Source organism: Varanus komodoensis, unplaced genomic scaffold, assembly GCF_004798865.1.
Source record: "Varanus komodoensis strain SLA01 unplaced genomic scaffold, ASM479886v1 scaffold10, whole genome shotgun sequence".
In the NCBI taxonomy this organism is placed as follows: domain Eukaryota; kingdom Metazoa; phylum Chordata; class Lepidosauria; order Squamata; family Varanidae; genus Varanus; species Varanus komodoensis.
In genome coordinates, this window is record NW_025335269.1 from 3,073,380 (window position 1) to 3,095,854 (window position 22,475).

General features: G+C 41.1%; 1 protein-coding gene across 2 annotated transcripts in view; it reads left to right on the top strand.

Moving 5' to 3' along the window:
- COL15A1 (collagen type XV alpha 1 chain) overlaps positions 1-22,475 on the top strand; it is a 222,073-nt gene that overhangs the window by 171,695 nt on the left and 27,903 nt on the right. Inside the window, exons 24-33 of one of the 2 annotated variants that reach the window (XM_044452802.1) lie at positions 2,271-2,306; positions 4,759-4,821; positions 8,794-8,871; positions 8,977-9,012; positions 15,894-15,947; positions 16,041-16,100; positions 18,305-18,373; positions 19,032-19,073; positions 21,174-21,213; positions 22,005-22,076. In XM_044452802.1, the coding sequence (XP_044308737.1) occupies positions 2,271-2,306; positions 4,759-4,821; positions 8,794-8,871; positions 8,977-9,012; positions 15,894-15,947; positions 16,041-16,100; positions 18,305-18,373; positions 19,032-19,073; positions 21,174-21,213; positions 22,005-22,076 (550 nt within the window). Of the gene's footprint in view, positions 1-2,270; positions 2,307-4,758; positions 4,822-8,793; positions 8,872-8,976; positions 9,013-15,893; positions 16,101-18,304; positions 18,374-19,031; positions 19,074-21,173; positions 21,214-22,004; positions 22,077-22,475 lie in introns of both variants that reach the window. The other variant, XM_044452793.1, reaches the window with a different exon arrangement.

A 22,475-nucleotide genomic window follows, 5' to 3' on the forward strand; every position in this document is an offset into this window, starting at 1 on the left:
TTGGAATTCCCTAAACTTAGAGGTTGCAATGTATGGCTGTGAAAGCTGGACCATAAGGAAGGCTGAGCACCTAAGAACTGAGGCCTTTGAATTGTGGTGGTGGAGGAGACTCCTGCAAGTCCCTTGGACCACAAGGTGATCAAACCAGTTAGTCCTAGAGGAGATCAACCCTGACTGCTCTTTAGAAGGTCAGATACTGAAGATGAAACTCAAATACTTTGGCTACCTAATGAGAAGGAAGGAATCCCTGGAGAAGAGCCTAATGCTGAGAACAATAGATTGCAAAAGCAAAAGGGGATGGCAGAGAATGAGGTGGCTAGATGGAATCACTGAAGCAGTCAGCGTGAGCTTAAGTGGACTCCAGGGGATGGTGGAGGACAGGAAGGCCTGGAGGAAAGTTGTCCATGGGGTCGCGATGGGTTGGACACGACTTCGCAACTAACAACAACAACAACAACAAACTTAGAGGCTTCTGATCACCTAGTGCAGAGTGGAAGGAGGACCAGTAGAGAAGCATGTCACCTGGATGGGTTTTTCCCTCCCATCTAGTGATAGTGGTTCAGAGGGGGAGGGGAGGGAAAGGAAGGGAAGGAGACAGGCGGAAGCTCAGGATAGCTTATACTCTGGCCTTTCCAGGCTCCTCTCCCCTCCATCCACTGAAATACCCCTTTTCCTGCTATCCCAAGTTTTTGTTTTTGTTTTTTTCCTGATCTGAGGGAGTGGTCAGCCATGGTTCTTTCCATACTTGACTGCAAGATACCAGGGAGAGGACTGGACCTTCAACTCCCCCTTCTGAGGTCAGAGTGTTGTCTCCAACCTCAGTATTCTAGGGCGTTACAGATAAGGCCTAGGAATTACTCCATCTAATAGTAGATCAATCAACTAAATCCTGTTGGCCTAAAAGATGTGCTTAAGGTATATGAAGGTACTATTTTCTCAAATCCTGCAGTTCCCAAGAATCAAAACAGTGAGGCAAACTTGCAAATACTGATGCAGTTCTGGGCTAAGAAGACCTCTAGCATGAATGAACAAGATGTTAAATATATGAATGTCTTTTAGCAGTATGGTAACACATCATATATAAATCTTGCCTGCTTCCTAGAGACTGTTTCTCTCTGGACCAGGAAGATCTGTCAGGTAACTGACAGTGAGTATTAAACTGGAACAGTGATCTGCAAATTTATATAACTTCATAGTCCTTTTAACTAGGGCCTTTGGTTTTACTAGGGCCATTGGTTACCCACTCAAACAACATTCCCTTCTCTTTGATAAGTTGAATTCTGCCCTTGAGTTGTTTTATTTATTCTTTCTAATTGTTCTAATTGTATTTGATTATTTATGTGCTCTATTTGATGGCTGTATTCTGTCTATGGTTTTTTGTTTGTTTTGGCAGGGGTTGTTTACACTCTAAGGGTACTTCTAGGCAGAGGGTTGTAAGTGTTACCAATTAAAAGTCATTGTTCAGGGAGTCCATATATTTCATTTCTTTAATTTTTTTGTATGGTAAAAACAAAAATAGAAGTTGTAGGTTACAAGACAGTACTGTCTGAACCCCATGTAGAATTCCATGGATAAGACAGGACTATGTTGCCATTAAAGCATTTTTAACTAGCTTGTCTGAAACCACCCTAAAATAGACACAGAGAAACAACAAAGGGGAAGTGTGGGCATGGGGAAGCAGAATTACACTGACTGTGTGCTTGTTGTCTGAGGTTTTTGTACCTGATTAAACAACATTAAAAAAGAAATGGAAGGGCTTGAAGTGCCCTTTAAATGTTATGGCGGTGGTGTAGGATCAACTTTTTTGTTGGTTTGATGCTTCTGTAATGTTGAAATGTTTACTTGTAATGTTACAAGTATATGGGTGTGGCCAATTATTATAACCACGTAATCATTGTTCAGCAAAGGTCAGGAAGAGTGACTCAATAGTGTGCATAATAGTGATCAGCCCCACAAATGTGATGGTGAGCCTTTAAATGTAACAACAGCCTTCAAGGATGAACCCATAAAAGTGGTTCCTACACTCTTTCCCCACGATATGTGGGTCACTTTGCAGTGAGCAAGAAATGCATCCTGTATCTGGTCAATGCTGTTCCAAATTAAACCTTGAATCCAGACAGCTGGCAACTAACTCCATGTTTTAAAAGCTGTGTAATGTGTAAAGGCAGTTCAAATGAAATAACATTCACAAACAGGAGACACCCAGAGACTGCATGCTTCATTTAATCAGAGTGAAATATTTTCATGTGCTTTGTTGTTGCATTTCACAGGGGCCAGATGGTAAGCCCGGCCTGCCAGGATTTCCTGTAAGCACTGTGTTATAAATTTCTGAAATAGTAAACATTTAAATGATCTCATCAATGGTTTAGTATTTGGTATAGCACAAAATTTACACAATGCCATAAAAATTAATGCCAAAAATAAACTTAGAAGATAATATGAAACTGGTTATCACTAGAAGGAATACTGTAGAAATGTTAGGATTGTTAGTGGCTACTTTGGGAATGAGCATGTTGTCCCTCCATTCTAACCACATACCCAATATTTTTGTTTTCCTTAAGTAACTTCATTAAGTTTACATCAAATGACATTTATTTTGCATAATCATACATGTACTTCATAAGAAGATTTTCTGTAAAATGTAAGGGAGATGAAACTGGGATAGGAGCTATTTCTACTTGTAACATTTCCAGGGGTATAACATTGGCCTCAAAAGGATGAGAGCTGGAGTAGATTAGATTTAGGGCTCTGGTCAAATCTTTTCTTCAATACATCCAGCAAATGTGGAAAAAGGTTGGTAACCATATTGATCTCTGTGTGCTCCAACATTGGCACACTTCCTAGCCACTCCTCCCAGTGGTGGACAACAACATGCATTTGACTGGAGTACATGTGAAGGGGAACCACTTATGTACAAATGAACACATTTAGAGGCAAGCAGGCTTCCCACTCATGTGGAAAAGCCCTACATGCCTATGAACACCAAATGATGTCAGAATCCTGGAATCTCAATTTGAGAAGAGGAAATAAAACTCAGGTTTTTGGAAAAGATCAAGTGTCCAGACCATCTGTGGCTTTATTGTATGACCCAGGTGCCCCGCAGGTCCATACTCACAATAATGCATTTATTACCAGGCAGGCAGAGGTGAACTCTGCTGCAAAGCTTCAACACAACTACAGAGTTTTATACACTCCCAGTCACGTCACAGGTACAGGGCAACTGATGACGGAATGCAGACTTTACAATAAGGTTCTGAGGTCATCACATACAGAACAGATAAAGGAATGTCAGTCAATCATACAGAGACAATGAGATTACAATATTTCTAATTGCAGTGTATTGACATTTTAGTTGAGTAACTTGAACCCATCTCCAGGTCTGCTTAGACATGTTTGTGAGCCGCCCCGAGGCTTTGGTGAATGGGGCGGCATAGAAGTTTCCTAAATAAATAAATAAACAAAAAATGTAAATTCAAGCTACTGAGAAACTATTCATGATAAGCTCAGACCCTTATCTAGACTCTAGACATTCTGAATGACCAGGGCACATGAAGCCCTCTGGGCTAGGAAGATGCTTCCTGGTAAACTGAATTCCAATGCCATTTTAAACAGTGACTTAGCTTGGTTTTGAGAAGGAGTACAGAATTAATTCTACAATTTCAAAAGCACACAGAAGTAATGCTTTTCAGACAAGATCTATCCAAATTTTCCCAACAGTGACTGACTAGGAGGTATGTTGACATCCATGGGCCTGGCTTGCAATGCAGTTACACTTTTTCTTCCATGTATGCGTGATCTAATAAAGCAGTATTTACATCCATAACCTGTATGGTCTTGACATAGGACAGGACTTTTTCCAGCCTGAGTGCTGAATTACATTTTGGAGCAGCAATCAGGGGCCACATTCCAGTGGTGGGCAAGACTAAAGGCAAAAGGTGTGTAGCCCAAAATTCTAGCACATCAGCCTGTTTTAGTTTAAAGCACTATTTTCAGTAATAAAGCCCTTAGGCCAGGCTTTTAAAGTGGGGGAAAACACTACACAAAAGCCAAGAAGCCATCAAATTAATCAGTGGAAGGGAAAAGGTAGTGTGGCAGTCTGGAAATCCCAGAACGTTGTAGTTTGGTTATCAGTTCTCAGGCTTTATATTTCTGTAATAGGTAAAAATGTACGTTGTGTGAGCCTCACTACATCACCATCATGGATGAGTGTGTTCCTATTCCGTTCTGGTAATATCTGAAGAAGTAGATTGCATGCCCTTACAGGGCTGACAGCACAAGTGAGGGAAGGGTTTTTTTGTTTTTGTTTTTTAGAGCCAATGCGGTGTAGTGGTTAAAACTACAAGAGTGGGACACAGATGATCTGGGTTCTAGTCTCCACTCAGCCATGGAACCAACTGGGTGACATTGGACTAGTCACAGACTCTCAGCCCAAAATGAGAATAAATAAACAAGTTTGCTGGGTTGCTCTAGCTTTCATGATCAGTGCCCTCAAACATTACTGGAGCTATAATGACCAGAAAATGTGCACTAAGTAGTGGAAGGGAAAGTGGACTGGGGCAGAATTTAGATCCTCTCTCTCCCTGCTGCACTTTAAACCACCCCACCCCCACACACACACACTCACTCACTCCCGCAGACCTAATTCTTCAAAGAGGTCTCTGCCATAACATCTAGTTTTCGATTATGTTTAGCAACATGCAGAACCTGCCTAATTGTAATGCTCTGATTTGAAGAAAGTCTCTGCTGTCTCTCTTCTAGGGCCCAAGAGGACCAAAAGGAGATATTGGATTACCAGGTTTGCCAGGACAGAAAGGAAAGCGGGTAAGGAGGAAGTGGGTGGAATGGCAACAACAAATTGCATTTAGAAATGTGCAGAAATGGCTACGGGTGAGTTCCTCTGGTATATTTATAGGTGAGCTCAAAGATTCCTGGTGAAAGAAAGGTTTCATAAGAATTTGGTCATTTTGTTTGCCAGGTGTGTCAGTTTTCCTTTAAATGGGCTTGGATGAAACCTCCTTCTGCAAAGTGATCTTTTTAAAGAAATAACTTCTGAGAAATAGGAAAAAATGACATCACACTGTATTGCAGTTTTTGTATATCCCCAGTTATATTCACAACTAAGGTCAATTAATATAGCCATGGGTGATCTTTCAGTACATTCCAGATTTTGAGTATCATCACTTTTAAAAGGAGAATGCGATTGTTCCATGATTTGGTATAACTGCTTCCTTCCTGCTGAACATAACAAAATTGGCTAGGACACCCTTTTTCTCAGGTGGATAGATCCAAAAGTGGGAAATTATTTGGGCAGAGGAGCAGGCAGATTCTGTATGTGTGCCCTAGCTTGACCCTTCTGCACTCCCCACTCCCTACAGCTAACAATCCCGTTGGCAGAAGGAGCAAGAAAGCAGGACCTTGGGCCCTGCAGCAACTGCCACTCCATAAAAACAGTTATCACTAAAAAGGCACAAACCTACAGGTGTCCAACGCTGGAGTTAAAATATATCAGTTTTTTGCAGCAGGAGAAAAAAGTTGAATGTAGTAAGGGGTGGTAAAATCCAATAACTTGAATTCATTTGGATTCCTTTTTGGGAACTGTTTTGAATTTGGAATTTTAATAGACATCCCACTCTCTTCCACTTGCCACTTTCTTTTCCTTTTTTGATTTTGAAGATTGTTGACTATTGTTGAGGATACAAAGAATAATGTAAAACATTTTTAATAGAGACATGTGTTTTTCTGTTCAATTTTAAATTATATGTGTATTTCTACAATTTATATGAGAAAAAGATAATATACTCTGGGTCTGTAGGTCTGAAATAATCTAATTATGTATGTTTGAAATTATTAGCTGTCTGTTCATTTCTTTAAAGTTACAGTCTGCATTATTTGTTATGAAGAACTTGGAATGTCTTTCACTCCAGTTTAACAGCAAGCTAGGAAAGCAAGTTTAATAGTCAGTGTTAAAAGATAGCAGGTTTGTAATATGAAGACACACAAATAGGGTCCTGTTTTATAAGTAAAGCAACCTTTGCCAACTACTTGCTACTCTTCAGATGTATGGCCCTACAACTTCCACCCAGCCAGCAAGACCACTGGAAAGAGTGGGAGTTGTAGTTCCATACTTCTGAAGGAAGAGCCAGAATATAGCATAAGCTTCTTTCACTGGTGGAAGCTCCATCCAGACCTCTACTTAAGTTTTTCCTTAAAGCTTTTCTATATAAGAGATGTCTTTATGCTCATCATTCCCTACTCACAGTTGTTTATGTGTTCATTAGATGATATGATACAATACTCCACTTCCACTTCTTTTTTAAAACACTACTTTTGGTAAGCTTTTTTAAAGAGCAGATATTATTTGTGAAAGTGCTTTTCACAAATGCTTTTGCCACTGGTACAATTCTACTGTACCACACAGTGGTTACATAGTGGAAAATTAGGAAAGAAAACAATGTTTATGTCATGCCATTCTGCTGGGTTGCCAAGTTTGTTTTCAGAGTTTGTCCATTTTCTAAATCCTTAATACCCTTTCTCTCTGAACTTGTTTCTGTGAGATGTGCAATAATAGCTTGATGGATTGTTTGGTTGCTCTTGATAGCCTTACCTATTTCCATCTGCTCTGTGTCTAATTTCTGTGGGTGTGTTCTTTGTTTGCCTGATCTTTGTGTTGACATGGGAAATTTTCATCCCTCACTTCTTGATGACTCATTGTGCTCCCTCTGGGCAATGGCAGTCATCCTTGCAGGGTGATTTTGCCTAATCTTTTTTAAGGGGAAATATTTGCAGGTTAAGCCTGACCTTTTCTCCACAAGTATTCCAGCATTATTCATCCATATCTCACTGACACTGGCTAAACCAGGTCATTAGGTCAGTGTTGTTGTTGTTGTTGCTGTGTTGTAATTTTGTACCACTTTTATGAAGCCAGTTGAGGCAATTGAAAAAAAGTTTGGAAAATAAAATTCAGAATTAAATTAAAACAGTAAAACATTAAATCCAACATTTAAAGTGGTAATATTGTTTAAAAACTGGAGTTAAAAAGTTGATGTATCTGAAGAGCTCTTGCCAAAATGGTTTTTTGTGATTCTACAGAGCCATGCCTCAATCTATGAAGAAGGGACACTTTAGGTAAACTTGGGTAGGGGATGAATCTCCAGAGCAGAGCACTGTTCCCCCGTATTGCAAGCCATCCCAAAAGCAATAGAAATGAAAGTTATAGTGTATCTTGTCTCTGTGAAGGGATCTGGAATAGATGCAGAAGACGAAGAGCATGCTTGGTGTGTTTGCAGCCAGACTGACAGATGTGTACACAAGTGAACTGAGTGCTGGCACAGTCACCAGACTGGGTTCAATCCAATATCATTCTAGTGGAAGTCCACTAGCACAATGGGGTATTCTCTCTCTCTCTTCTCCTCTGTGGCCTCCTGAACCATCTGAAAATCTCTCCTTGGGGACTTCTAAGTCCTGCAGAGCATATTTTGAAGGTGTGTGGAGGACTGTGGTGTAGGGTGCAGGGAATGCAGGATGACATCAGTGGATTCAGCCCATCTTAAAAATGCCACTGTTCATGCAGTTATCTGTTCTTTCATAACCTTTAATATTTTTAATAAAAAGGAAACCCTCTTTTAAGAAGCGCAATGCTGCCAAAAGGGATTGTGGGGAGTCCCTTCTTGATGACACTGGAAGGGAACAGCCAGCTTCTACGGCAAATTCTCAAAGCTGCTCCCCCTCTCACCCCAACTCTGGAGGGGAGTAGTTACATATGGACTGCATGCAATGAGAGGGCACTTCCAGATTGACCTCAACACCCCATACAAGTTTCCCCTGTGTTTTCCCTTGGATTGCTGTTATTCTTACCTGCTGCAGTTAGATTTTCAGGATGAGACCACCCTTGCAGATATATTCTCATTTGTTTGGTGGAGAGCAGGAAGAAGTCAAGAGGAAAGGGAGGATTTACTCCTTCATAGCCATCGGCTTCTTCTTATTCAGAAGACAAATGAGTCTTCTCATTTCAAGTCAGATACATACAGCGGCTCACAAACTTGATCTCTTCCAGGACTCTGGTTGTGACCCAAATTGGTCATGAGCCAAGTTAATTTTCCCCATAAGGTTCAATGTAAATAAGGTTAATCCATTCTGTAACCATTTTTTTAAATCTGAAAAATGTGAAGCAAAGTGACAAAGGACAACAAAGATCGCAGCCATCTCCCCCCCACCCCCCACTGAGCACAAGCATGGCCATCTCCCCACCCCCACAGCACGACCGAGATTGCTCCCGTCATCCCTGCACGCACCCGTTATCCCGGCATGCTGGGGGGGAGAGGGAAGAGACGGGCATGATCGCAGCCACACTGTGGAGAGAGAGACGGGCGCGAACAGGGCGCACTGGGGGAGGGAAAAACGGGCACGAATGGGGCGCGCTAGAGGAGGGAGAGATGGGCGTGATCTTGGCCATCTCCCCCCCTGCCCCCAGCATGATTGCGGCCATCTCCCCACTCGGGGGGGTGGGGAGATGGCCGCGATCGTGCTGGTTGTGGGGGGCAGATGGCCAAGATTGCGCCTGTCTTTCCTGCAGGAGCGCATCCATGATCATGCACATCTTCCCTGCACGAACACAACTGCATTCATGCGTTTCATGAAATTTTTGTTCACAACCCGATTTGGTTGTGAACCAATGTGTATTTGAGCTGTGGTACCATGTATTAGTTCTCAGCTTGAATAAATCAAGCAGGTGACTCAATGGCTGGAAAGTATGTGCTGTTTCTTGCATGTAAAATTGTTCTTTGTTTTCTCTAGGGTGAAAAGGGTGAACCAGGAACTATCTTGGCATCAGCTGATTCACTGATGGAATTGATAAAGAAACCAGGAAAAAAGGTAGTTTTACAGGATTATTGTTTGCATTCTTTTGCTAGTTCTGCCACACAAATCCAAAAATAAATAAATAAATAAATTCACTAAATACTGCCCTTTTCCTCACAGGGTGAACCTGGAGTAATGGGACCACCTGGCCCAGTGGTGAGTTGCTTAGTTTTTTATCAGTCCATGTTCTTTTTTGATGGAGACTTGGTATAAACACTATCCACTATAGGACACCAAGAAATAATTCAACCATTGCTAGAAAAGTAAAGGATGAAAAAGTGAAATAGAAAAGAAATAGCTGGAATAAGAAGTACTAATAGGAAACAAACTTGCTTTAAATCTGAACCCATTACCAACATGTTTTCACTGTGGGACAATTGAATTTCCAGCCATCAAAACTGGCCTGTACTGCAAACCTGTCTATTCTCCCTCAACAACACCCAATGTCTAGAACATTTTCACTTGTGTGAAATCAATGCCAAACCCATTTTTCCCATGAAGACATTCACAAACCCTTAGAAAAGAAAGCCCTTTCTTTTGTTCCTTTCTTTTCTTGCTGCTCACTCTTTATTCTTGCAACAAAAGTTAGAGTGAAATAATCTCTTGAGCTTATATTAAACTATAAAATGTTAAACAAATTCATTATTTGTACTCTTAATTATTTTGAACAAAATTCAAAGCAGCATACAGGAAGTAAAATATGGTCATTAAAGCAGCTTTCCCCCACCTGGTATTCTTCAAGTATGTTGGACTACTATTCCCAACATCCCCCAGCAGGTTGGGAAGGGGACACTGAACATACAAGTTCATAAGTTATGCTAAACCATATTGGCAAGAAGTCACAGTGTGTTTGTTGTTACCTTGGCAGAACCACCTTATTGTTCCTAAAAGAAAATCAAGCCTACTGTGGGTTGTCCCCTGCTTTCCACTCTCATTTTTGCAGGGATTCCAGGGTCTCTGTGGCAGAGCCAACTTGTCTCCTGCTGTAATTGTTTAGTTTATTTATTGGATTTTACATTTATTAGGGGGTGGTTGTTGTCTTAGTTCTATAATGGTTTTAATTGCCTGATTGTGAGTCACCTAGAACTGCTATGGCGCAATAGGTGGCGTACAAATGTTTTAAATAAATAAATAATCACCAGTCCTTTTACAACAGTCTCTGAACTGAACGTCCCTCCAAAGTGCCAAAGTGGCATGCTGAAGAGTCTGTCATGATTTACTCCAAATGTGCAAATGTATTTTTGTGTCTAATTGGAAATGGACAAGTGCACACTTGCACAATTCTGTGGGTCTAAAATGGGCAATGTTCTGGGGGTTGCTTACTGTAGCAGATGCTCACCATGGACACTGACCCAGAAAGGCTGCAAGGAAGTTTATTTTTTCTTTGCTTTCCTTGACATCTGTCAAAAAGAAGGGCTGTCAAAGGAAAACAAAGCCATGATCAGAGTTTTTTTGGTAGGTGTATATGCAGATGTACATTCCCCTGTCAAAAAGCCCTGAATAGCCTTGTCAAAGTCCCTAAAGCCAGAATTTGAATTAGGTGTCAAAGCACTGTGCCCCAATAAAAAAAAGGGACTGCTCACATTTCTCTTCCTTTCTGGGTACCTAGAATCTTGGGATATGGTGGGAAGGATCTAGGATACTGAGAAGACTCAAGTCCAGCTAAAAAAAGTAGAGCACATTGCAAAGGGGTTAATCTAGTAACCATCCACTAAAGTAAGCAAATATCACTTGTGGTTTTGATTTCCCTTGAGGATTTGCTTTTTGACAGCTGTCAGGGAAAGCAAGGCAAAGTTCTAATCCAGTGATGATCACTCCATTTGAAGGGTAGACTATCACTGGTGATAGCCTGGATGAAGTTGGTAAGAACAGCAAGGATTCTTGCCACTTACGCCAAGGGGTTCACTTTGCTTCCAGTGTAACTGACTTCATCATGGGTACAACGTTTAGAACAAGCTATGGCTTGCTCATGAACAAGCCACCCTGCAAGGAACAGTCTGAGTTTGGATGATACAACTACCCACTATGGCTTGCCATTCACAATGGGCATGACACAAATCCAGTCAATACTTTCATGAAATAACTAAATATGGGTACAAAGTAAATAAAATCTGCTCTTCTCTTACCTTTATAAGACAGAGATTCCTCCTACATAAATACCTTCTCCTTTTAAATGCAACCTTCCACAGGGTATCTGCTGGGCTACTCCTGGGTATGCCGCTTGCAAAACTCCAAAGGTCAGGGTAGAATTGATATATTACTTGTGGGGAAAGCTCACTCGATTCCATCAGTGTCAAAAGTGATGTACTGTATTTTTCGCTCTATAAGACGCACCTGACCATAAGACGCACCTAGTTTTTAGAGGAGGGATCCATGGAAAGCTTTCTGATAATCACAGGGACATTCCCCATCACTTCCCCATGGGCTTCATTAAAAGATGGGTTGCCATTTGAAAACACATACCGACCTGTGATTAACAGCTCTCACCTGCGCCGGAGGAGGGGGGCGGAGTGGGGCGCGCCGAGTGCGTGCCAGCCAGGTGTGGTGCAGCTGGGCCGGCAGCGTGCCGGCAGTGGTCTTCTGGGCGGCGGCAGCAGCAGGTCTTCCCGGGCGGTGGGGGTGAGCAGTCTGTCTCTCCGTGTGGCCGGCGGGTTAAAGCCTGCAGCTCCTCCTCCTCCGCACCGCTCCCCCTGAGCGGCACAGCTCTCACCTGCACCGGGGGGAGGGAGCAGCATGCGCCAAGTGTGTGCCGGCCAGGTGGTGCCACGTGGTGCAGGTGGGCCGGCAGCGTCCCGGGCATCGGGCACACACACATTCTCTCTATAAGACGCACAGACATTTCCCCTTACTTTTGAGGGGGGAAAGTGCGTCTTATAGAGCGAAAAATACGGTACATATTTTTTCTAAAACTCCCATAGTATTATGAATGGCATCTTTTCCCTCTCTGGCCCAGCATTGTATGTAGCTCCCCAAGGTTATCAAGAACTCCTTCAATGCCCTATTTGCAGTCTATGCTCCATGACAAGTTCTGGAGCTTCACCAAGCCTTAGGAATCGCACTTCTTTCCATTGCTGTCTACGTCATTATTGATGATCTTAAGTAAGTGACTATTTTGCCTCTGTGTTCTCCCCAAAGCAGGATGGGGGATATCCGCATAGGAGATTAGATGAGGCTGGGGACTTAGGGGCACAGATTAGAGTCACCCCCCTTGAAGTTGAGGGGCTCCTCAGGGCATTGGACATTACAAAGGCGCCAGGCCCTGACGGGTTATACCCGAGAGTACTTAGAGAGTTGGCAGGGGTTCTCTCACGCCCGCTGGCCTCCATTTTTGAGGCCTCATGGAGAATGGGTGAAGTTCCAGAAGACTGGAGGGGGGCATCAGTGGTCCCAATTTTCAAAAAGGGTAGTAGAAGGGACATGGGGAATTACAGACCTGTTAGCCTTATGTCCATTGTAGGAAAAACAATGGAAAGGCTCATAATGGAGAGAGATCTAGTGATGCTAGATAGGGAAGGGAGGCTGACAGCCACACAACACAGTTTTCACAAAAACAGGTCCTGCCAGACAAACCTTGTGGAATTCTATGACAAGGTTTCGAGATGGCTAGATGGAGGGGATGCAGTGGATGTGGTATACCTGGATTTCAGCAAGGCCTTTGACAAAGTGCCCCATGATATCCTGGTGGAGAAAGTGAGGAGTTTTGGGATACACCAAAGCACTGTCCGGTGGATTAGGGCATGGTTGACTGACCGAAAGCAGAAGGTAACCATTAGTGGGGAATCATCGGGATGGCGGCCAGTGACAAGCGGAGTCCCCCAGGGCTCTGTCCTGGGGCCGATCCTGTTTAATCTTTTCATCAATGCTCAATGCGCAATGATCAAATTCGCAGACGACACTAAAACTGGAGCAGTGGCCACAGCTGAGGAGCAGGTACTCCAGATCCAAAAGGATCTGGACAGACTATGGAAGTGGGCAGGAGACAACAGGATGGCGTTCAGTGTGGATAAGTGCAAGGTCTTGCACTTGGGGCATAGGAATGGGTGTCATAAGTATAGGTTAGGTGACAAGTGGCTGGAGAGCAGCACTTATGAAAGGGACCTCAGGGTACTGGTTGACTGCAGGCTAAACATGAGTCAGCAGTGTGATGTGATGGTCAAGAGGGCAAAGGCCACCCTTGGTTGCATAGCCAAAAATGTGGCTTCTAGCCTCACTCCACAGAGTTTTTGTTTGAGCAGGGATCTGAATCATCTGCCAGGTCCCACATCTAGCCATGACACTGCCCTTGTGCCCCTTATATGAATGCATATGACCATTAAATTCAGCTTTAATTTCTATCCATACAAGTTAGTTGACATTTAAATAAAAAGATTCAAATCTCACATAAGGCAATTATGGTGTGACTACAACAGTAAGAGCTTTTGAATAACACTGAGGAGTTTATAGTCTCAAAAAGGAATGAATTCTTCTGGGTGGCCTGTGAAATACTTTATAGTTTATTGTTGCTCTTGTTTTTGATCAATAAATAGGATGAGTACAAGTGAACAAAATATATCACTTAAAAGTCTGGATGCAAGTACTAGAACAGGAGCAGCTTGAACAAATTAATGTTCTTCAAAGAAAAATCAAGTGTGTGTATGTCAATGGGTGGGCAACTTGTGGTCTTCCAGATGTTGTTGGACTACTACTTGAATCAGCCCTATCTAGCCTCAGGATGATAGAAGATGCAGTCCAGCAATATCTGGCGGGCAATGAGTTGCCCACCTTTGACATATTAGGGCTATAATTTTCTTCAGGGTTATACTGCAGGACTTTTATGATCCAATCGCAACTCTATCTTCACATTCTTTAGGCCCCTTACAGTTCAATATTAACTATGTTTGCTCAGAAATAATCCCACAAATTTCTTAGAAATGTCCTCCCTAGTAAATATGTGTTGAAATGCTTAAGGAAAGCAATTAAATAGATTGCACTATACATAAGCTCAATTTTTGCTCATAAAACAAATCTTTGCTCATAAAACAAGTCATCAACAAATATGTTAAGTTGCATAACAATTTTAAATGTAGATCAGTAGCAGCTCCACTGATTTGTAACAGAATAAGCTCTGGGAAACAAATCCTTGTTCTAATAGCTTCCAAAGGCTTTTGGCTACAATGGAGAAAAGCTGGATGTTGAGCAAAACTACAGATCAGCACCCAACCTGCATCTTACTCCATCTCTGGAATATTTTGGCAGTTATTTTTAAATGTTTTTGTATGGTGAATGATGAATACTAATAAACATACATGTGCTGCTTTAAAAATAGATAAAAGTAGATAAAGCTACCTAAATTATGAGTTCAGGAGTGGGATTCAGCACTGATCTAGCATTTGATTTGCTGCAGTGCACAACTGCAATGCAGGTTGTGAAGCTGTGCTTCCACCATGGATAAAGAACCTGCTGTCACTGCTCTTAAAATCCAACATCTGATTTAATTTGGAATAAATCTACACCAGATTCATTAGGTACTACTTGCCTACATCATTTCTGCAGCATCCACTCTCACCCTTTCTCTTAATTTCAGCTTAACTCCTTTTCTTCTGTCCTATGGTCAGGAATGTTGGGACATAACTCTTCCTCTCTTTTTATGGGGTCTATTGACTTCATTCAGCATAATGTAATCCTATGGACAGTAATGTGAGAGTGATACCGAACTGATTGATCAATTCCCCTTTGTTGACTAAGAATTAGAGATTATTTTAAGACTCGAATCTTAAGCATGCATACTTCTGAGTAAGTTTATTTAGGAAAGTCTGAGCAGTACTTGTTGCAAATTGAGGTGAAATAATTTCAGGTTTGTATGGTCTAATTTTGATTTTTACTAGAATCCCCATGATCCACCAACATGCATTTATAAATTTACAAAGCCACTGCATCTGCATATAACTACCTGCACTAAGTGATCCTGAGCATGCACTCTTGCATAAGTACATCTGCCTAGTAGGATCACATGAAAATGCGCCGAGGTCAGCATTCTCTTCAAGTTCCCAGAAGCCAGCAGCTGCTTAGAAGTTCCAACAGAAATTCTAAGCAAGCTAGGTTTTTTAGCAGGTTACTGCAATCTATTTGTTCTTGTAGGTTCTTAATTATTATATACATTCTTCATGCTAAATTATTTTAAATAAGGCTGTTATGTAAGAATTTTTAGTTAAATAATCATTAGCCTTTAAATGAGTTATCTGTACATTCTCACTTTGCTATAACTTCAGCATTCAATGTCTTTTTAAGATATTGAAAAGAATGATAGAATATTCAATATTATTAACCAAAGTTTATAACACTCATTGTTAAGAGGAAAAGATGTGATTATGCTTTCATTTATTTCCATTCCATACACCAGAACAAAAATATAAGCAAGCATATCCTATTCTTCCAGTCCCCAGTATCTGTGGGGATGTTGGCCAAAACCTTTTGCAAGTATCTCTCAAGAATTGGGCCCCCTGCTTTTTCCAATGATACCAAGATACCAAGATAACTGCACCACAAGTTTTGCCAAGGCATTTGGCATTTATTTCATGTAGGACTTCTACAGTTAATCAACCTATCAGAATTAATAAGTTTTCCTGATGAAGCACTATTTTGGAAGATTCAGTCACTCCATCCTTTGAGTGACAGACAGAGAGAAGATGTCTGTTAGTCATCCTCTTCAACATATAACCTCTGCATGTTTTTCTAATGCTTTGTCTGTCTTTTCTTGAACTGTAGTTAATTTATTAACCAAAAAAACAAGCTATTTTATTGTTAGTGCTAGGAGCTCTTCATCTGGAAGCATCATAACCTTATCTGTTTTTAAACAAAGGGTACACCACATTTAGGTGCCCATGCTTCTGTGTAGCATCCTATGCAGCATAATACAGCTTTTTGGCCAGTAAAAATATTAAAAGTACACATGTATTTCTATGAATAATATTTTATTATATTGTTGTTATTGCTTGCAGCCACAAACACATTTCACATATTTCAGTTATTCTGCTCATAATAGACTTTCTTGTCTTTAGGGATTAACTGGACCCCCTGGACCTAAAGGAGAACTTGGTTTTCCTGGCCGATCTGTATGTACATTTTTTTCTGTGAAGTTTTTTAATCATTATTTTTATATAGGCATTACTACATTTGTTTGTCTTGTGTGTGTGTGTTTCTTCCAGGGACGCCCTGGCCTGAATGGGCTGAAAGGCATAAAAGGTGAACGGGGTATAACATTATATGTAAGTGCTATAGAAGTGAAATATTCCTACTCCTTGTATAAGGAGATGCAACTATGGTCTGGACAGAGAAAAGGAAGTACTTGTTCATTGAATGCATAATTAACACAGAACTGACCGCCACAGCATGTGGTGACAGCTACTGGTTAAGGTGGTTTTAAAAGGGGAGTAGACAAGGTTTATTAGTAGTGTTGGCAAACAAATGGAGTCTCCATACTTGGAAGGGTCCACTGAAATCCATTTGCTGGAGAAGCATGCAACAGAAGAGGGCTGTTACCTTCAAACCCTTCTTGTGGTTTTCCTGAAAGCCTTAGGCTGGCCTGTTAGGAGCAGGATGTTAGTTAAAATGGGACATAGGCTATGGATGTATGAGAAATTAATTTCAGTTTGTTTTGCCCAGAATTTGCCCAGTTTGTACCTCCTGGAACTCGGTGCAGACCTGAAGGCATTTTGCAGTTCAAGCCCATACATTTCTGAGCTCAGAAAATGAATGCATTTGAAAAGTGCACATAAAGAAAATTGTGTATGTTTCAAGAAGGTGTACAAATTTGCTTTAATCAATGAGAGATAAGTGGTGCAATTTAAAAACATACATAATATGTATATTTGAAAAAATATTGTTATGTCATTTCTATTCATGAGCATCTGCAAAAAGAATTGTGCAAAAAAAAAAGTGCACAATCTGATATAGACTCAACTCTGACTGTAACTCAGTCTTTGCAAGCTCAAGTTTTTCTGATTTGTGTATTCCTACTCTTGGCCTAATACAACATGATTCCTCTTACATCCTAATCCTATCTATGTATCTAGATGCATGCTTTTATATCAAGTAGAACAAACATGGGTCAGAATGATCCACATTGCAGACTGATTTCTGGAAGCACATGAAGTATTCGCATACAGTTTCTTTCAGGAGTGCAAAACATGTTTCTCAGTGTGTTTGCAGCCTCAGGGTGTGTTCTATGTATGCATGAGTGATTGTACCTCAGATAGAACTTTCCTATCCACCTGTATTGCCTTAAATGCAGTACCTTTCAGTAGTCAGTTCATACATTCAGTTGTCAAGTCTTACATAACAAAATGATAAGTAATCAGAATAAAGTGATGAGAGTAAAGTGATGAAAAGCCAGAACAGGGGTGGAGAATGTGTGGCCCTCTACTGTAGTTGTACTACAACTACTGGCCATGGGAATTATAGTCTAATAATATATATTTATTATTTATTTTATTTATGATTTATTACATGCATTTATACCCCATCCTATCGCTTCAAGCACTCAGGATGGCTTACAAAATGTATAAAAGTACAATAAATATAAAACTACTATAATAAACTACAATAAATCTAGAGAAACACATGTTCTAATTTCCTGTCATATAATTTGGGTTCCACTGAAGCAAATGCAGGCAAAAATCCTAGTATGCATGGTGACCCAGAAAGGACAGAAAAAATACCATGTTTTGTTTCTTATCTGGAACTGTATAGTCAAGTGTGTTGTGAAGCACTTGGCACAGCTTTATAAATGTTATTCCACTTGAAATATACATTTCTTACATTTTAAGCTAAAATTTGAATTTTGAAATGCATTCTATAATGTATTTGAGTTGAAAATTAAAAAAGTCAAAATTGAAAGTGTAATCCTGTCCCACTCTGCACATTAGTCCAGAAGGTGATGATCACTTTGCAACAGAATTTCAAAGACTGAATTCCTCAAGCACTTCTACCTATAAGAGTCTGTTCAGTTGCAACAACCCCAAAATGAGCTTTTCAAATGGGCCAGGGAAAAATAAGCTGAAACTGAAATTGTTATCCTGCCACTATAGTACTGGGGATCAAATATTTGCATATAAAACACAATTTTCCCCCAAGTGAAAAGCAGTACAGTTCAACGGGGGGGGGGGGGGGGGGGGGGGAGGTAGAAGGAAGGCCAAACTCTTGAGGCTTTACCTCCTGCTGTTAAGAATGCTACCCCTTCACACACCCTTTTCTGCCCATATCAATATGATGTTTCATAATCTTCCTTTGGAAGTCATGGAGAATGAAATCCTACCTTTTCTTTAAAAGGTACATGAAAAGCTAGGATTCAAAATCAGTGAGGCATGTAATTCCTCTGTTACACATTCAAGGCCATGTGGTGCAATTTGAGAGTATTCAGTTCTCTTAATCTATTTTTAGTCAATCAATTCTGTCATATTTGTCCTTTTAGGGTCTCCCTGGTTTGCGTGGACCACCTGGGCCTCCAGGGCCTCCAGGCCGTGTGGTATACGGTAGAGAAGTAAGTGGGCTCACATTTCTCAGTGTGTCTGGCATTAACTAAATTGCAAAATCCAAAGGGTCTTGGAGGATATTTTTGTCATGGAAAATAGGTGGCCATGACCCATGACAGTTAAAGACAGTCTCTGTATTCAGAGGCAAGATTATCAGATGCTGAGACTAAGGATGTTTATCTCCATGACACTGCACTGGTGAGCTTCCCAGAGGCTTGTTCCTGTTGAGCACAAAGTGCTCCAAAATGATAAATCCTCTGTATGTTCCATTGCAAGCATGTTTTTAACATTCAAGCTCTCAGACCTATTTTATCTTGACAAAACTGTGGGTCCAACTGTGTTTTCAGTGGGCCCAGCTGATTGCAAATGAACAGGAAGAAGCAGGCAGGGGGCAATGTTCCTGCTCAATAATGCCTCCTCAAATGGATTTCCCACTTGTTAGGCAGGAAATTGTATTTGCATGCAATGTGTTGCCCTAAGAAATTGACCCTAATGTGCATGTACATTATTTTGCAACCAGAAATACACTAGTGTGTGAGTTTTCAATGTCTAAACTGAAAAATCCTTCCAAGCAAGTCAGGCATCTTTTTATGAATGTATTGCTTTTATTTTTATTTTTTTTAATTACTATTTACTATACTTATTTTCCTCCAATATCTTGAATAGACAGTTTTCCCCATTTCTCCCCGGCCTCAGTGCAAAACCACAGTAAGTCATCTACAGTATCCATGCTTAATATTTCTCATTAATAATTATAAGTTTGTATGCATGGATCATGAGGACTAGCAACACAAATGCGTATCACAGCCTATTCAGATGTATCTGGTTTTTGTTCTTGTGCATTGCTTCACTATCTACCCTGATAATGCTATATGCTTAGTGTGTGCCTTCAAAGTAGGGCCAAACTTTTAACACAGCAGATAGCACATCACTTATTTATGTGCTTTTTAAAACAGAGGATTTAGAGAAATAAAAACTGTTGGCCTTGGGCTGAATTTAATCTTTATATCATTATTACTTGGGCTATAAGCAAGAGCTCTATGTTATCTTAGAAAATAAATATTGTCCTCACAGAGGTGCTCTGTGCATGTCTGACAGTAAACTTCTCTGTAGGTACATAGTGTGTTTTTAAGTTACTGATTTTCAACCTAGCTTCAGTCTTTAGTAAATCTTTCCAATATCAGCCCTTTTCTTGTAAACAGCAGGTTTTATTTAAATATATGCACAGGGCAAGCCCTTCCCTGAGGCATGATGACTCCTCTGTTTGGATGGCAGGTTGGGAGAGGTGGCAAATCACGCCCACCCCCCTAAGCTGGAAAGGCTCTTGTAGGCCCCAGAACCACCATATTCACTGCACTCCCTGACTAAAGAATATGCCACAGTGGAAGAGTGGCAAACAAGCAGGACTCCTTGAGGGAGCACCTGCTGCTCTGCCATCTCTCATTCCTTTGAGTGAGTCCCAAAGGAAGAGATCAGACAGGTGGGCAGACTCTCCGGAGAGGTCATCCACCCAATCTCTTGCTTTGGAAAGGAGCTCAGAGGAAGAGATCAGGTAGGTTGCCTACTTCATCTCTCGCTATGAGGTCTCTCCTAAAGCAGGAGACACAGTAGGCAGGCAGCCTCTCTGTGGAGCTGTGTCAATCTTACAAAGTGGCCAGCAGCCCAATTTACAGAGGCTACCTGTCCATTCTCTCTGTGGGAAGACTTTTCCAAAGTGAGAGACTACAGAAGGTGACTTCTCCAGAAGGCCCACCTGATCTTTTGCTCCAAGAGAGTCTCCTGCATGAGAGAGCAGGAAGGTAGCCAGGTGCCGTGCCTTGAAGGGGCCATCCTTGAGCTGAGGTCCTCTAAAGTGGTCCCCAGAGCCACCACAAAATGCTTCAGGAGATGGGGCATCTTACACCACTGCTGCATATGTACAGCAAAACAAATGAATAAATCCATGCTTATTTATGCCTATCCATGTATGCATAGCCCTACTTGCATTGTGATGTTCATTCATACTCTCTTGAGCTTCCCAGATGGCTGTGTCCTTTGATGGGGATATGGGAGGAGGGGTGCATATCCACATCCCAGAAAAGATCTAAGTCTCTATGGTGGAGCATGTACCTTAGACCCCAATTCAGTCCCTGGTATCTCCAGTTAAACATGAAGCTCAGTACAGCATAGTCTTATCCTTTCCCTCTGTGAGGCTAATAATAGCTCCCATGGATGGGGAGTTCAGATCAGGAAACTAGCACAGGGGAAAAGTGTAGTACCACCCTCAGCAATATGGTACTACTCCAAATTGTGTGTGTGTGTGTGTGGGGGGGTTATATCTACATTTACCCTTTTAAAACCTCTGGAGGGATCTGGTTACAAATCTGTAGAGTCACCCAGTTTATCCCTAAGTTGCCATTTGTGCAATTAGATGGTGAATGTAATTTCAGTAGATGTTTCAACATAATTTGCTATTTTAAAATCCAGATTCTTCTCACAGTTACACTTTAATGACCACTTGAAGTAAACATAGTGGCTAACTTTAACCGCATGAAACAGCATGACATATAGTATTTTCTTAGAGTTGCAAGAATGCATGCTGCATGGCAAAGAACCTGCTACACTAAACAGGCCACAACTGTTGCTGTTGAGTCATCATACTTTGGTAATCCATTGAAGGTTACATAAAACATTATTGCTATTGCTTGGGTAGACTGTGCCTTGGTTCTAAGAGCATCATCAAAGGTAAGAATGGTCACATGAAGATGCCATTCCTGGATATACTTTTGTTAACTATATCCTGAACATGGTTGGTCTCTTTCTGTGTAGGCTGGCACCAATCATGCTGGCAACCAAGAAGCTATAGGTGGTAAGTTTGTCAGTAACTGTGGCCCCCAAATCTGAACTCTAGTGATGTAAATAGTTACTTGTAGAATGGAAACAAAGAGCCAAAAACAAAGTGAGTGCGTGGACAGGCAAGATAATGGACTTGTGAGGTCTCCTTTTCTCACTCCTTTAATCCATTTCAGGCCAGCATCTCTGAGAAGCTCATTTCACACTCAGGGTGCCACAACAGAAAAGGCTCCTTTCAAAATAGCCACCCACCCCTCTTTCCTTGGTGGGGTGCCCTGGAAAATGACTGCTAATAATACCTTCAGTCACATGGTGCCTTTCAAACTCAGCTTTCTAGGTCTTTAGAGTTTAGTTGAAATTATTCTAATGGGAGTAAAGACCACTCAGCTGCCTCAAAGAGATGCCTGCTATGCTTGCAATCATTGTCTGCCTCCAACATGAAGCAAGAACTTGTTTTGGTACAATGGAACAAATGGACAGAGCAGTTCCATGCATCAGAATACATTGATACAATGTACAATACTGATACATTGTCAGTAGCGCAGCAGAATGGCTGACATAACTTAGATGTGCTTAGTACAATCAGAAAATACAAAAGTGCTATCTCTTGGGTTGGACCAGCTTTTAAAGCACCAAGCTGTCAGACGTTTAAGGTTGTCACTTTAGAAACACTGGAGCTTTAGAATGTCGCTAGTTAACAGAACACTGTGAACATATGCTTCTGTCTACTACCATGCTGATGCCATCTGCCATGCATCTCCTTTAACTGAGATAAGTTTTTCTCATGAAAACATTTTCTAAAAACAGGTTCTTGGGGTGAACGTGGTCCACTGGTCATCAAAGGTGAAAAAGGAGACATAGGCCCACCAGGGCCACCAGGTATACATAAAAGGCTGCTTTTTTACTTTAAATGGTGATGATACATCAGAAATACATTAAAATCATCAGGTTGTATACAATGTTACATCTTCTTTGATTAATAAAACCTTGCAACAATAAAAACAAGAATATAAAATGAAGCTTTAAAAAGAAATAAACATTTTTAAAGGCTAATCTGAAAAGATACATCTATAGACCTTTTCCAAAATCCAAAAGAGTGGGGAGAGGGAGCATATTCCATACTTTGGGGGTAATATAAGAGAAAGCCTGCTCACACATGTCCAACAAATGGGCCACTTGGGCTAAGGTGCCCTCGAAGCAGATACTCCAGATCCAAAAGGATCTGGATACAGACTATGGAAGTGGACAGGAGACAACAGGATGGTGTTCAACGTAGAT